The 17,371-nt window shown below is 41.4% G+C and overlaps 1 protein-coding gene across 3 annotated transcripts in view; it reads right to left on the bottom strand.

Moving 5' to 3' along the window:
• Positions 1–17,371, bottom strand: part of ambra1a (autophagy/beclin-1 regulator 1a) — a 72,855-nt gene that overhangs the window by 11,168 nt on the left and 44,316 nt on the right. For 2 of the 3 annotated variants that reach the window (XM_048973070.1, XM_048973072.1), the window contains exons 13-18: positions 15,877–16,065; positions 13,955–14,109; positions 7,495–7,634; positions 6,677–6,784; positions 5,834–6,021; positions 438–587 (exon numbers count right to left, since the gene is read on the bottom strand). In XM_048973070.1, the coding sequence (XP_048829027.1) occupies positions 438–587; positions 5,834–6,021; positions 6,677–6,784; positions 7,495–7,634; positions 13,955–14,109; positions 15,877–16,065 (930 nt within the window). The remainder of the gene's footprint in view (positions 1–437; positions 588–5,833; positions 6,022–6,676; positions 6,785–7,494; positions 7,635–13,954; positions 14,110–15,876; positions 16,066–17,371) is intronic. The other variant, XM_048973071.1, reaches the window with a different exon arrangement.

The following is a 17,371-nucleotide window of genomic DNA, read 5'->3' as shown; positions in this document are numbered from 1 at the left end:
CACTGGTTAGTCACTGTCAGACATTGATACCAGGTTACTAGTCTGATATCGTCTATTACTAATAATATCATGTCACACAGACCTAAGTTAGCATAACAAAGTGAAGTAGCAAGGACAAATGGAGGGCTTTTAAAGGGCATTAAACCAAAACAATATCAAATAAAACCAAAAAAAAATCTGAAAGGAATAAACAGACCAGCTATACAAACACTAAGACCTTCGGTGATTGGAATAGTAGTTACATTCCTAAAACCATGGAAGTACAGAAATGACACGCCCTGATGTGTTTCCCCAGACATATGACTAGTTAGAATTGGATAAAAATCACATGATTGTTTTAAGACAGGACACTAAGGGACCTGTGGAGCTGTAGAGTGCACCGGGGGTGGATGTGATAGAACATCATGAGAGAGGAGCCATGGGGGGGCAGTTGATACCTGAGCCACTTGTGCCCGTGCTGGCCTCTACAGCAGCGTCCACAGAGGCGTCTGCAGTACCTCCGTCTGGCTGCATTGTGGGGGGGGGCACCACCTCGGAGCTCCTTCCTCTGCTGGTACTGACAAATGGGCCGCCAGGTCGTCCTGGCGCTACAAGAATGAAGACATACTGGTTAAAAGGCTGGGTGTGGTGATACGGGCAATAAGACCATCAGAAGGTCAAGGGCTGTCAGGCTGATCAAATGGCAGGTGGGCCATTCATACCAATAGGTGCCACTCTTAAGTGCTCTGACTAATCTGACAACAATTCCACCACATCACACCCCATTATAGTACTAAACGAGAATTTGACATTCGTAGGGAGTAATACACACCGATGACCCAAAACATTATGACCAGCCCCATATGAAGCAGATAATATTAACGTGTCACGGTCTGTGATGTATTAGATAGCAAAATAACTTTTAGTACTGATAGGTGACAGTTGGCAAAAGAATCGGGCAGGGATAGAAGATCTGAGTGACTCTATAGAATAATAATAATAATACATTTTATTTATATAGTGCTATATAGGGTCAAGTCATTATGACCAGACGACTGAGTCAGAGAATCCCTGAAACAGCAAGACTTATGGTGAGTACCCACAGAGAGGAGGAGGGAAAAAACATAATCTGTTGAAGAGGATGATGGTGGCCAATACATGTCAATGCAAGATGTGAACAAAGGCTACCATTACTTTGAAGTGGTATACTTGGTCTGCAACCATGTTTTGACAGGTTCCAGGCCACCTTCTTCCATTGCTTCATGTTCCAGTTCTTACATTGCTTAGACCACTTTTGGTAGGTACAGACTATGGCATACAGTGAACACCCCACTAGACCTCCCGCTTTGGAGATGCTCTGACCCAGTTGTCTAGTCATCACAATTTGGACCTTTTCAAAGTGGCTCAGATCCTTATGCTTGCCCTTTATTCCTACTTCCAACATGTTCCTTCTTCCTTCATGATTTGATGATGAAGCTTGCTTGCTAATATATGATGACACCCCTAACAGGTAACATAGTAACAGTCACCTAGTCAGTAGTTTTAAAGTTATGGCTAATCACTGTACATGTGTGTTTTTACACACACACACACACACACACACAGCATTTGTATTCTCATTTTTGCAGGGACTGCCCATTCTCTACAAACTGGACAGTGACACGGTGGTTTATGCTGTCGCCTTACACCATGAAAGTTCCTGGTTCGATTCCCATAGCTAATGGGTAGCCTTCTAGGTTAGGTTCATGTGTCATTCTTACCGTGAGCAGGGGTGGCTTGATGGTTAGGGACAGGCATTTGTAATTGAAAGATTGCAGGTTCGCATCCCCGACCAGCAAGGCACCACTGAGGTACTCTGAGCATGGTACTGCCCCCTTGTCACATATAGGTTAAATGAAGAGAACACACTTCGTTGCGCGCTGTGGTCTGTTAACAATGACAATTAATCACTAAAGTCTAAATTCCATTCATTGCTATGGAGAAAACCCTAATAATAGCCTTAGCTCCTACCTAACCCTCACCTTTTTGCAATTTATTTTTGTTTTATGATTGCTGTCAGATGTTTTTATGCAACAGGAGTTTCCCCTTTGGTGTCCACGTCATCAAAATAACAGGTTATCACATTGTGGCATTTGGTTCTGCAAATGTAATTTACATATGACACCCCCCCCCCCCCCCCCCCCACCGAAGCTGCTAAGAAGAGCCCTGCAGCGAGTCATAAAAACAGCACAGGCCATCCTTGGCATGGAACTGCCACCGCTTAACCATCTACACAAGACTCGTGTGAAAAAGGTTTAAAAATATCACTAAGGACATCACTCACCCTGCACATACTTTGTTTAAGCTTCTCTCATCAGGAAGGCGCTTTAGATCAATCTGTACACATACAAACTAAAAAATAGCCTTTTCCCAAAAGCCATAAACCCACTGAATTCCCATAGTCTGAGACAATCTCTCAATGAAAATGTGCAATAAGCTATATTGGTAATGTGCAATACACTTCCTGCTAATATGTACAATAACAACCGTTGCTGCTGTGCACTGGGCAATAATAATCTGTTCATGTTATCACCTTGTGTTACACAATGACAATAAAGTGCCTGAATCGTGAATCTTGGACACTTTGTTCCACACTGACGTAGCAGAATTACGCAGTTGAAGTAGATTTGTCGGCTGAACCTCCCATCCCACCACATCCCATAGATGCTCTATTGGATTGAGCTCTGCTGTAGAGGCAATTTGAGTACAGTGAACTAATTGTCATGTTCAAGAATCCAGTCTGAAATTATATGAGCTTTGTAACATGGCATGTTATCCTGTTGGAAGTAGTCATTATAACTGGGGTACACTGTGGTCATAAAGAGATGGACATGGTCAGCAGTAATACTCTGGTTTAAATTTTACAAATTTGTAAAGTTAATGAGCTGATATGATTAGTTGCACTATGGTGTTGGCAGAATGAACAATTCTGTTGCTGCCGCGCAGGTATTTATGACAAACTTTGCAAATAATGCACATTTCATTTGTAAGTGCAGTATCTCTGCAGACCAAGCAGTTACCCTACACACAGTTTCATGCAATTAAACTTTACAATTTGTCAAGTTATATAGCACAGCGTGAAGAAAGCATCCTTTCAGCAACACTGATGCTGGATCAGCAATGAACATCCTGATCTGTATCCTGAGTAGTTACAATGAACTACATCTGCCACATGTAAAAATACATCCGCTATTCAGCTCTAACAGCTGCAGAACTATAATGATAACAAACATTTTACTTCAACTGGAGAAAAAGAACTAAAAATGAATCCAGGTGTGGTTCTGGTGAAAGCAATAGACTCATCACTAGTAACAAGCTACCGAGTTGAAAGCCATACTTCTTTTGTCAACAGAAGCAAAGCAGTGCTAGAGAACAAAAATAAAATGCCATTCAGTGAGGATGAAATAACAGCCGTCTTCGAGGAGACACAACCAAATTGATCCAAATTGTTCACAGCATGATTTATAATCTATTATCACACAGATATGTCGAGTGTCACGCACAGCAGAGGCTGTGCCAGGAAATTTTAACCCTCTGGAGTCGACGGCATCAGCGGCGATGCTGCGTGTCTTTCTCGTGTATTTCAGTTCATAACTTGCTGAAATCTTATTGTAGAAATGTGAAGAAGAAAAAACGCTGATTAAATCCGTACTCTGTCTTCGTTTCAAACATCCATTGTTGAAAATATTAAAGTTTTTAAAATTAGGTTAAATCAGCAAAAAAGTAAACCATGTCACCTTTCTTTGTTTTACGCATCGGAGGTGCATAGTACTGCCTTCACCTGAAGATCGCTATTCGCATTCTAAATGTCTCCGTGTATTCAAATCGCATTTGATTGGTAATTTAATGAACAACACAACAGTGAAACGCGATTCAGGTACATCCCCATCAGCGCCATAAAAGGGGGGGGGGGGATGCGGCCAGGGGTGAATGGCTCATGCATACACATGAAAAGTTGCTACATATTCAATGAAAGGAGCTAGAAATAGTGAAGTTTTAATACGATTCAGGAAAAACACATAAGTTACCGGTTATCTCATTAGCATGTCGCTTCCGCTGTTTACCTGCCTGGTTTATGGTCATTCCCACTGTCTTCTGCTTCACCTTATTCTTATGTCCTGCACTCTCAAAAAATTTTGAACCAGCTGCTCAGCTGGTTTTTTTGAGTTCGGTTTTTCTTATTTATTTATCAAACTGAATGTTACAACTACACCATTTAATCATATTCATGTCGCCAAGACTTTGGTGATCAGATATCTGGGATCAAAACAAACTGGCAAAAATTGCTTACTACTGTATGTACTTTTATAATGTTTCTACAAGTGTTCCAAACTGCATTTTGCAATGTATATACTTTGATGTCAAACTTCACATAAATCTGACATATTTACAAAGTACACTAAGATTAAGATGAGTTTAATGCCAAAAGAAATACAGTACTGTGTAAAAGTCTTAGGCAGTCCAGAGAAATGTTTAAAGCTGTTTATCTGGGTAGCAATAGTAAAAAAAGACAATTTAACATTGTCTTAACTAAACTAAGGCATCAATTGAAATGGCCTTTACTCTGTATTCTTGTACATTTATAGGAGGCATAAAAAAAGTTCTGGCAGGATTGCATCTCCTGGATGAGGTAGGAATGGTGTGTGCATGTTCATGTGTGTGTAAGTAAAAGTGAGTGAGAGTATGTGTGTTTATGTGTGTTAGACAATGAGTGTGTTTGTAAGCCTTTAAAGGAGCATGTGGTGGTTGGAAAATTAAGCGCCTCAGAGATTTTCTGGCCCAAGGCTTTTGGGGGGAGTGGTGGGTGGGTAATTTTTATATTATATTTATATTCTATTATTTATATTATTATAATTATGTAATCTTATTCATATTACTCTAAATATGCAAAATAATATTACTAAAGCCTTGAAATAGATCTAGTTGAGTATACACCATGCTCCCCTTTATTGATACCTGCATGCTGCAAAGTGTGACGGCTGCTGTCAGCCTGCTGCAAGTCACGAAATTTAAATATTCGGTAAAATTAAGCTAACAGTTTATCTGCACACAAACAGCTTCTATTTTAACTTCAAACCAAACCAAACCAAACCTGCTACACGTAATGCAGAGTAAGCACACTGTGCGACAGTACTAATTCTCCGAGTGAAACATGGTGATCACTAAGCAGTACATTGTCGTGCGGGTTACACGAAGCATCGAAGCAAAGAATTTGCATCAAGGATTTTTTGTAATCGAGTTACTTGATGTATCGTTGCAGGCCTACATTCCAGCCCTGCGTTAATCAGGCTTATATGGTCATTAATAGGGTAATATGGAATGTGGCAGTTTGAAGGCAGTATGTGTTGGAATGAAAACATTCTGGCAGGGGGGGCGCCAGGAACAGGATCGAGAAGTATTGAAATATAGGATCTGTACTAAATTTTGCTCTAGTTTAATGTGCCCACAATAATTTATCAGGCTCATGATCAAGCAGGCAGAACCAACCAAGTACCAAACAAATCACATACCGTATTGGTTCAAAACAAGACAGACACAGCATTTTACTTTTCAAAACTGTGCTATCACGCAATATAAGGGACTAATCCTCACAGCATTATGCAGTGCTGCTTCAGTTTTGGGGTGATTTGTCTGAACCAGTTACAATTCATCATCCTTACTATGCCTCTGCAAAGTTTGAAAAAGTTCCATCAAATAATTTGAGTTATCTTATAAGACTGAACTGTCAAAATTATCCCAGCGAGTTAGTAATCAGGGGGATGACAGGTAATCACTGTGTACAGCCTAGAGGCAGAGCGCAGGAGGAAGCCCCAACCTTCAGAGGCCTGGCTGGCACTGGTCTCCTGGAGATCGTGGTCTGTTTGTGTCTCGGCATTCTGCAGCTGCACAGTGGGTGTCTGTGTGCCCTGTGATGTCACAGAGGGGGCGGGGTGGCGAGGCTGTAGACCAATGGCGTTCATCAGGCCCATGTCCCTGTCTGACCTCCAGTTTGCCCTGCTTGTCCTTTCAATGGAGAGGAAAAAATTTTGGTTATTTTTTTGGACATTTGCAGTTTCATTTATATGATATGTTTCAGGTATACTCCAATTAGACAAATTAATTACTAATTACTATAATTAAATACACCCTTGTGAAAATTAATTTAAATAAGTTGCAAAAGGATTGACCACAGTTAAGATGGACATCACAGTCACATTAATTCATACTTGTCACCTTAGGTCTGAATTTAGGGTCTGGTGGATTGATAGAAATTGTACGTGAATAACCCAGGATAAGGGTGCCATTCCATTGCAGGGCACAAACACCATTGAAGCCAATATACAATAAAATAGTGATACTCCATTCACCCTGTGGAGAAACTGAATTTCTCCCATCATGTTTTCCATGTGACATACACAGAAAGATATACAAACAAGAGCAAGCTTTGGGATCACAGCACACAGTTGGCCAATATCAATACACTCGCAGCAACTGAGGTCAAGGGACTCAACATCGGCAGGTGTGTGCCAGCACGGGAATTCGAACCTGTGATGTTCTGGTCACCTGCTGAGTCACACATACCCCCACCTCTGCTGGAGACCCTGCACTTATATGGTCTCAGAAGATGCATGATCCCTGGCTACACGTCCCGCAGGACGCCACCCTTGCACCTCCTTACCCTGGGCGCTCTGTCCCCCGGTTGCCAACCACACTGCCGCCGTTGTTGATCGTGAACATGGGTTCGGCCGGGAGCTCCGAGGAGCCATCCCCATCATACCTGGAGTCCCTTGGAAAAGAGAGGTCATTTCAGCATGCCAGGTTCTCAGACACTCCACAATTTGGCCTGAGCTTGATGCAATACCCCAAAACTCACTGCATAATGATTTGTTCCACCATTACTCTTCGCTGTCACAGACCTGTGCTTTCACACTAACAAGGAATCTCACAGTGGGCAGAAAGTGTGAGTGGCTTCATGTGGAACACAGATAAAAAGCAGCAGGCAGAACCATGAGTCGTGATCATTATGGTTTCTCTGGTATTTGCGCCACTTACTGCCGTAAGCAGCAGCAGACTGTTTTAAAAAAAGTGCAAATCTGAACAGCAGAAGTGCAGATCCAGTGCATGCAACAGCAACTAAAAACATTCTAATACATTGACATTAAAGACAGAGTGACAAATAATTGTACTTCAAACAGGCATCTGTCAAGTTATGACATGACTGAAACTTTAAAATGTGAAGGCCCAGCTCAGAACTGTGCAGTACTGTGCAGACTGAACCCTTCAGGAGCCAGGACCAGTTCCATAGTTTTCAGACACAGAAGAACAGAAAATAACTGGTCTTGTAGAAAAATGACTGAAGGGTTTGATCACTCCCTGGGATACCAGTGGGAAACAGAGTTTACACTCCCAGACAAAGACACCCAAGACGAACCACCTCAGCCCACCCTATTGCCCTCACTTTCTGTTGGCATTTTGCACAGAGAGAGATGGACTTACACAGGCCTACAGATGACCAAGTCGCCTTTGTTGGTCCCATAGGCCAAGCCAAGGCCAGGCTCTGGAAGCCATCTGGCTGAATTAATACTGACATGTCTGCGCTGGTCTGGGGCCATTGGATAAACCACATTGAAGACTCTCTGAGAAAGGAAGAGACATGATTAGGGCAAAGTGGAAATGGCAGCAAACGTGTATCAAAACTGCAGCATTGAGAATAATGAAGAGACAGAGAAGCTAGCAAATTAATAATTAAAATGACTAAAAGGTACAGAACCAGTGAATCCACCTCAACCGAAACCAGCTGTATAGGGTTCAGATCAGGCGAATTGTGGGGGCCAGTTCATGTGTCACAGCATTCCATGTTTTACCTTGGTCACAAGATGACAATTACTGCATAACCGCACGCTTTGCTTGCCTAGGGTTGTTATTGTGTAAAAAAAAAAAAAAAAAAGATTTTCAGTTGGTGTGTCCAGACTTATGACTGGTACTGCACTGTACTGGAGCTAAATAATAAGAAGATACCAATGAACTGATGACAGTGACTACAGTGCTGCAGAACAGGCTACACCAAGAACAGGAAGAAATTTAATGAAGGAACTGAATGACTTTTAAAAAGAAAGGATGAAAACTACGCAGGTGGAAATAGGTGGGAAAACGAGAAAAACAGCACAGAAACAAGAAGGATCAGGAATGGCCAAGTTTTCCACTTATCAATATTACGATTCCCCATGTCATTTCCCCACCATTCTGCATTTAAGTAAATACAGTAGGTTGAACAACATAAACACTCAGTATCAGGTACCAGCCTCCACTAGAAGGTGGCACTGTCCGACGGCTGCCATGGCAACAGAGAAGCAGGCTGGGCTCATGAGCAAAGACCAGGCTGCACGGCGGTCCAGCATTTTCAGTTCGGAAAACTGGCAGTGCTCCTGGGCACACCACTCCCTCACAGATGGAACCCCCCACCCTCCTCCTCGCCGCCCCAAGGTCCCGAGGCCAAGGGTCAGATCAGGAGGCGGCTGATCACCGTGGCAGAGCACTGCAGGAGAATGAGTGCATCTTGAAAGGTGGCACTGAGGGGAGCTTTCTCAGTAGGTACAATTCCTGTTCCGCTGTAATCTAGTGTAGGACTATGACTATATAAACATAGATCTCTGCACCATAGAAGCCACTCCCTCACCAAGACAAATTTGAGATGCAAAAAAAACACTCCACTTTATGAATAAGTACATAAATACAGTAAATATAGGAAACATAATGCTGGTGGTCAAAAACATTATTCATACAGGATGAAGGTTCTGGGAGAAATACAGAAACACTCCACCGTAGAACAAATGTGGCTGCTGCTCGACGCACGAGACTAGGCTCTTCTGTCACCAGGCAGACATGGGAGTGCTGGAGCAGAGCTCCATGCTGCAAACAGGTACTAAATATCCTCTGGAAATATCGGAGTGAACAAGCTAACGCTACACGGGTACTGAGCACCAAGAATAAAAAGAAAAGAGAAATTCTGGGCAATGCCTGGTCCAAAGTACTACGTAGGTAAATGTCTGGAAGGTATGGGGTTCAAATAAGTGGCAAAAGATGCAACCAACCCAGAAAACACACATGCATATACCCTGGACATGTAAAAATACAGCACTTCACACACACGTGGATTAATTAGGTCACCAGCAATGCATGAGAGGGCCACTCGGGTGTGAAATTGACTGAAAGCCCAACAAAGCCCAGAGGGGTCACCCATGTCATCGCGAACAACAATGAAACCAGTTGTGACGACAAACTGCTAACTGTCCAGGTTGCTCTGACTTCCAAATAGGGATTTTTTATGCTTTTATCAGGCAGAAACCAAATTCACGCGGGCAAAGCAATTCCTTTCAGACAGGCCAAGCAGAGACAGAGTCTGACCAAACAGAAGCCCGCTGACCAGGGCCTCTCCATGGAAACAGGGATACATGGACAGGCCAGCAAAGCTGTGGGGATGGCTCTGCAGACACACAAGGGTACTACCTCAACAGCAGCAAAAATACAAGGCAATTTAAAATATGATTAAAAGCCTCACACTCAGATTCCTGACCCAGAAAAAAAAAATGCCCTACACACGTTCCTGTCTTATGGGAAGACGAGGGAGGATGCCAGCAATCATAGATAGACACAAAATCATGGATAGACTGTGCAGCAATGCAACTTCAAAGAGAAGTGAGCGATGCATGCAGTGTTCCAGGTCTGAGCCAGGATAGGCTGACACCTCTCTGAACGATGACTGACCCTTTAGCAAGGCCATCATTCTAACACTAGCCAAGTCATGCTGCCAAGTGGATGGGGAGGAGAGAGTGTGAGTCCAGAGATGTCCACATTAACGACCCACAGCCTGCCAGGATTCCCCCAACCTGTGTTTTATTTTACTTCCTTTTAATGGTGGGCGAAATGGCTATAATTTACTGTAACCAGTTACAACTGTATCCATGAATTGCAATGCAGCACTACATTTATTTTTATTTAGCAGACAGTTTTGTCCAAAGCAACGTACAAGTAAGGCAGATTACAGATTAGCAGATTACACACATACGTGCTGTTCAGCAGTCAATTAGGTATAAATATGGCTAAGCAGAACTTCCAGTGAATGCCCAGTCACAAATGTACAACTTAACACTTATTATAATGACAACAAACCAGCAGGAGCCTATCATGCGATGTCTGCATATTTGGAGACTGCTACAGTACAACAAAAACGATGAGAAACAAAGCAATTTCAGCCTGCATAACATCGCAGCGCTGCCTGTATCTCTCACTTCTTTGTTAATTACCTGTCTCAATGGATCTCAACTTAGCGAGTAGATCTTGAACAAAAAACTTAATTGATCCTAACTAACCAGTTACCTAACTTGGTGTAAAAAAATAAAAAAAAAAAAAATCAACCAAAAAAAAAAAAAAAACACCAACATGGACCAATATTCTGTAATTTGCAAACGTAACGTTTGTACAACAGGTGGCAAGACAACCAACTTTATCTGTTTGCATTTGTTGTAAACAGAGTTTGCAGCAGAGTTATTGATCAAAGCGATGATTGAATTTGTACCTGAAACTTTAGAAACTTAGGAATAAAAAAAGATTAAAAAGCACTTTTGTGATAATAGACACTGAAGTTCAGGGACCTAGTTCCTGGTTCCAAAGTTTCTGGGCTGTCTCGACTAGGAACTTTTGTACTATCTGGTCATTTTTGTAGGTTGCTTTCCTGCCACATTACAGGAACTGTGATGTTCATGCTATAAGCATGCAAAAAGCTCATAGGTGAAACTTCACATGAAATTTCATACGAAACCACCCCAAAACAATGGAGGATGAGCAACTCATTTTCATGGTTATTGGGGGAGATCGATCGTGAAGCCTGAAAATAAGGATAAATTGGGTTATGTATTTGTTCAAAAAAGAACACAACATTTTATTTATATGGCTGACAACTTCTATTTTATTTACACTTCTTCCATCCCCAGCTAGTAGCTCCTGGTCAAGCAAAAAGTACCTATTGCAGAGTAAGGATTTTAAAAAATAATTAAAAAAAAGGCTTAGGAACTATCTCCTGGGAACTCATGATAACAGCAGTCAAAAGGCAGTTGTATCTGTGCCATCAAGTGAATACCAACGACGGAACACTGCTGTGCAAGTTACTCTTCACTCAGTATCTTTTCAAATCAGAAATGTTTAAGAGTTCCGGACAAATTAAAAAAAAAAAAAAAACAGGCAAGAGGATTTTCATTAAGGCAAAATCAAGGCTAAAATGATGTGATCGGTTAAGGGACTGCAGCGACAGAGACAGAAGGCTCATGCTTTAAGGGCACAGTGAAGGACAAGAAACAAAACGCCAATTAATGGATTCAACAATGAATTTGATCTGCACAAAAAGACACTACATGGCTCATTATTCGAAGGCTCTGAGAGGACCTGATTACTTAGTTTGAAGCTTATGAAGGCATTTTCATCCTTAGAAAGAAGTGTTGACACTAACCAAGGTGCCCTGATTTCACTGCTGGTGAAGTCTGATAAGAATGTCAAAGTCAGCTAATCACCTCTGCTACACCGCAGTAAGAAAATAGATTCGGCTCGGCACTTAAATATAAAGAGTCAGACATTCACGTTTATTATATTGATTTATCAGGCATTTCTGTCCAGAGATGTACAAGTGAGACAGACAGTACAGTTCGACACTTGCGTGTCCCCATTTAAACTTGCCCACACTGGAATCATAAATTTTATGGATTTGGGGATTTATACCGATCAGACTTTGTTAGGAAGAATTAGTAATAATGATTTAATTTTTAATTATTTGATTTCAATGATATAATTTTTCTTTGAGGTAGGCAATTATTTATCGTAATCAAGCTGCAGATCATTTACGCTTCTTGAACCAAGAACCCGATGGTGTGTGTGAAGTGTGGGTCTGGCTGAGTGAACATCACAATTCGGGCGTAAAAGCATAGTCCTCTACAGCACCGCTATACAGCCTTGAGTCTGGCTGAGATGTGGAATAAATGAAGTCTCTAAGCTTGAGAGTGCTTTCAATTTGTACCAGTTAACATGGCCAACAGAAGCTATAAGGATCCATGCATACATATACCAGTCTACCTCATTTATGAGTGCTTATAGCAGCATGTGTGTTGATGTGATAGGCTGAGAGTATACCATCAAACACTATGGGCATGATAGACAATATTGAGGTTCAGGGAAGACACTAGAGACTAACGTTTTACTTTGATTTGTTGTCCTCTTAGAATGAAGAGAGATCATTTTTCTACAACACATTTATTTCCCCAGCAGGTTGTATGCACCACTGTGGCCTCACACCTACAAAGCTGTAGGTCAAATTGCTGCCATGGTTGTGTGTAGTCTGCCTGCGCTCCCCAGCTGAGTGCTTTAACTGAATTGCATCTAAGGGCGTACTCACATTTGGCCTGATGGCTTCGTACCATGCCCGAGCAAGATTGGGCCCCCCTTCCTCATTCCCGCGCTCATATTGGCTGTGTCAAAATTCAGGGGCTGCATCCTTCGAAGGATGTGGTCTACATAGCCTTTTTAGGATGTGTCCTTCAATGGTCCACGCAATGAACCTTGGGATATGTTGGGCTGCAAAGGATCCAATAAGTGGATCTTTCACAACTAGGCATTTGAAGCAAATGGGACAGCAGTTGCACCACTGCGATGTATTCAGTCTTCAAATGCAGCCTTAGAAGAATGAAGCCTATGAATTCAGAAACAGTCGATGTGCTTAAGTTCCAGGACACTTTCGCCATTACCGTGTGACTTTATGTGTTGGGAAAAAAAAACGGAGAAAAGCACCATCACACAGCACATTTCATAATTAATGTCCTTATTCTGAGGCATATTAGGAGTTATATTAGGAGTTTTTGGCATAATGACACACGGCCTTCTTATAGATTTATCAAGTGTACGCAAAACAGCGATTTTCATCCCATGTTCCGCGGAATATCTTGGAGTTTTTGTGTGTTGCATCCAGTTGTTCATGGATACTCTCATCAGCCCAAATTTCCACAAACAGTGCACCTCTGTTGTAGACCAAAGTGATCCCATTGGCAAAATGTTTATTAAATGTTTTCTGCTACCCGATCTGTACAGCCTACCCGATCAGTTCCTTCCGGGTCTGGTTCATGTGTAGTGCTCATCATTGATGTCATGTCTGTGTTCCATGCTTGGGCACGGTTAGCGTACTAGATGCATACTGTGCCCGAGTCCAACAGAATCGTGCCTGTGCCGACATGTTAAATGGGGCCCAGGCACAGTTTAGTATACTGTGCCCAGGAATGGTATGTAACCCATGAAGGTGTCATCTGCCTCATGCAGCAAACATCCTGGGACAAGCTCCAAGCTCATTGTGACCCTGTACCAGATAACAGGTACAGCGAATAAGCGGTGTATGTCTTTACCTGGGCATATGCCGGTACTGCAATTACAGGCAGTCCCCCAGTTACAAACGAGAATCATTCAAGTCTGTCTTTTAGATGAACTTGTAGTGAAGTAGGAACAGGTACACAAGCTTCTTATTAAGCTTATTTATTTAGTAAAGACTATTAATAGCTTAATATTTCACAATTTTGGGTTGGTCTCTTTCTTTACACAGGAGTGTATATATTGACCATACGGTACTGTACTGTTCCTCGAGTCAATGAACCACTGAAACTGCACAATGTTTTCATGAGTGTCACAAAGTAATGCATGCATAGTAACCATTGCATTTTCACCTGGATGACCACTGAAGCCACATGCTGATGATGGAGTTATCGCCCCACAAATTGTAGTGTTAGAGGTCAAAGTGCTATGCAAATGGTTTGCTAAAATTTAAACTAGATCAAACTAATATCAGTGCAAAAGGGGGGTCATTATTGTAATTCAAATAAGAACATTCTGCTTTTTTCCACATTTTAGAAGCTATGTAAAGAAGACTCACCCGCATTGATGCGTCACCACCGTGAGGTTGTTGAAGGCGGAACACCTGGGCGACCATGTGGTCGGGGGTGGGGTGCAGTAGAATGCGACGAGACGCCAAGCCCACCATCACGTATCGGCCCATAGGGGAAAGGCTGACGGAAATGGCGTTGGGACCTGGGACACACGGAGGGCAATATCGCCCCAACAGCTACTTCAGCTAGGCAGGTTCAATTAAAACAACTAGGATTCATTTTTAACCACCAGGAAGATATTGTGTGTCACTCCATTTGAATGTAATTTAACAATTTTCCAAGAAAATGTTTTGTTACACCATTCTTGATTTTGAGAAAATTTGACATGTGAATTTCAAATATCTCCCTGGGCTCAGAGAGTGGGTGCAAAAAAAGGACAATTCAGGGTGTGTTCCTATGAGCTGTAATGTTTTTATTATTACAGATACATGGCTCAACTACAGCTTGTTGGAAAGCTCAGAAAGAGCACGTTAGCAGCTTTCTGTTTTCAAAGTCAAAGTTCGTCTTCTTTTTTTGCTACTTCTGGTTAAAAAACACACTGATAGCATACACTTGTACTTCATCTTGAATGACCTAAAACATTTCAGCATACACTTTAGGTACACTTTAGCCAAGTTTTATGAAACAGATTGAGAGTAAGTATTAGTATGTATATTCAGTGATTTTTTTTTTAGCCTAGTAACTTCTACATTGGGTTGAATAAGACATTTTTTTGTTTTTATCAGAAATAAAGAATACAGTCACCCCTTCACATTCAAGAGGGTAAGGGGTGTTAGATGCCTGAAAATATAAAAAGCTGTGAATAATACTTGGGCACCCCTGACCTCAACCTAGCCTACTATCCTGAGCAACAAAATAATTTATAACCAATTTATAAACAAACAATACTGTACACATTACCTGTCAAATTATTTTTCCTATCAAGACCTTTTTATATAATATACAAGCCATCTAAATTATGCCCCTGTATGTACAGTTACTACTGAATACACTGAGAAAACTATGTTTTAGACTCATAATTTAAAATGGAAAATTAACAGCACTGAAAAGTTTAAAAGTTACTGCAAGAAACGTAAGATTCCACAGTCGCAGACAGCTAACGCATGACTGAGGCTGTTTGCCAAGGAGAAAGATGCACGATTTGCCTAAGTCAAGACTTAATAGAATAACTGACTTGTTACCAAGCCCTGAAAAAGAACTTTTTGAGTTGTCCAAGCTACAGTTGAGCCATGCAGCTGTAACTGTAAAGAAAAGTTGCAGCTCACAAGAAAACACTCTGAATTGACATTTTTTGCTACCTGTTCATTAGAATAGGTGATATATATATGTCACCTAATCTATGTCTGTTTCTAAACATAAAACATTTTTCAGCTCTGGAAGGTATGTATAATTCTCATGCCAAATTTCATTAAAAACCAAAGTGGTGATGCAAAGGGCATTTGTTTAGATCAAAATGGAATTACCCATAACCAATAAAAAAAGTACATGTAATATTTTTTTGTGCATACAGCTGCAGAAAAAATTAAGAGAGCACCCATCAATGTGCATTTGGTGTATAATGTCAGATAATGTCAGAACATGGGAGAGACTGTAAGGCCGAATCAGAACAATTGCAAGCCAGGAAGAGTCAATTTAACCACAGAAACATCAGGATGCTCTTGATTATGAAGATCTGCTCCTGGCGGCTTTGGCTATGCAACACAATGCTGCCGAAGCTTTTCTATGCTGACAAGCCTCTAAGCAGAACCTCTTGACTGCCAGGGCCACAAACACCAACCTTACCATCCATTTCATAGGTACCCACAGAAAACAGGATCCAACTGCCTGGAATAGGACACAGTGAGACAAGCATCCCTCCTGTCCTAAAGAGCCTCTACTCCTCGCAAAGTACCGTCTCGGGGCCACCCACCAAATCTCTTGGTGTAGAGCATCTCTCCCAGGTTGTGTGGAGCCAATGAGTAGACGGCCAGCATGCCCTCATCTGGGAAGCCCCGCTGGCTGCTGGGAATGAAGACGGCCAGGAGCTGCCCGTCAGCGGAAATGTCGCAGCTGGCATCATTGTAGATCTTGCAGCTGGGTACCAGGACGTTGACGGAGGCTGGACATGGGAACAGCCAGGGAATGTGAACAGATGTGAAACGTGACTCAAAACTAATGCATCATCCAAAAGTGGATTCAAATATGGGGCTATTATTGTAGCAAAATTATTGCAAATGCGTATGGAGAGTTGAGTGACTATCCCCATCCGAGAGTGCATAATCAGATTTGTATGCGCAATGAGATTTGCAAGTGTATTGAGATTTAAAACGTACATGTGTGGATAAATCTGTAAATGCGTACATAGGTATTAATGGCTAAAAAGTCTAAGTATTTTGCTCCAAGAGCTCTATATACCGATAAGCCATCAGTTACAAGTCAGGCGGAGCTCACAACTGTTTGTCTTTTTACACATGATTTTTGCTACACTTCACCTATGGCAGATCTGCAAATGCGTGTGAAGATTCGTGTGTGGAGGTTTTGAGGGCTTAGGTTTTGTGCTGCCCCACTCATAAGCTTTTGAGGGCTTAAGTCTGGAATGCTATGAGGGTATAAACCATGAGACAGAATACCTCTCAACACAGATTCCCCCCCCCCTCTATATGTCTAGACATGGTAAAGACAACCTGTGTTTAGACAGCATAAAAATACACACTTAAAAAACAAGCATTTTTATTCCGAATCAACACAATATAAATGTTAAAGAGGTCTTTCAGTACCAAGATATACCGATGCTAATTATTAAACACTTCCTATTCAAGGGTAAACGGTTAAATCTTTAATTAATTATATTGGTTAACACATGATAATACTTCGACTTTTAATCACAACCACCGAAACTCAAAATTTGTGATAATTTTAACTTAGAGATTTATTGTTTTGTCTGATATGCTGAATTATTTGTCTGAACGCAAATTAAAGCATTTTGGTAAGAATACGCATTCAATAGCCTAGATAATGGCTATGTTAATCGAAACAATCTGACGGTGTCAGAAATCCCAGTTAAAAATTCAGTCCTTCTCCAGACCTGAGTACTTTGCTCATTAACTCAGGGTTTATGCAGAAATCCTAGAGTTGAATTTACTACCCTTTACTACCTTTTTTACTACCTCCACAATATTTTTTTACTACCAGCAATTTAATTTTTTTTTTTTTGGGGGGGGGGGGGGATCTTAAAACCCATCATAAATATTAGGCAAATTAATGTTCAACTGTTTTTACTCAATATTTTCCTTAAATATTTGTTTTTTTGCAGTGTTAAGTTGACTTTCATTTGTCCTTACCTTAACTCTAACCCTTCGGTTAACCATAACCTTTAACCCCACCTAATAAAGTCAACTTCACACTTCTTAAAACAAATGACTCTT

Source organism: Brienomyrus brachyistius, chromosome 13 (genome assembly GCF_023856365.1).
Source record: "Brienomyrus brachyistius isolate T26 chromosome 13, BBRACH_0.4, whole genome shotgun sequence".
NCBI lineage: Eukaryota > Metazoa > Chordata > Actinopteri > Osteoglossiformes > Mormyridae > Brienomyrus > Brienomyrus brachyistius.
This window is presented reverse-complemented; position numbering and strand designations above follow the sequence as displayed.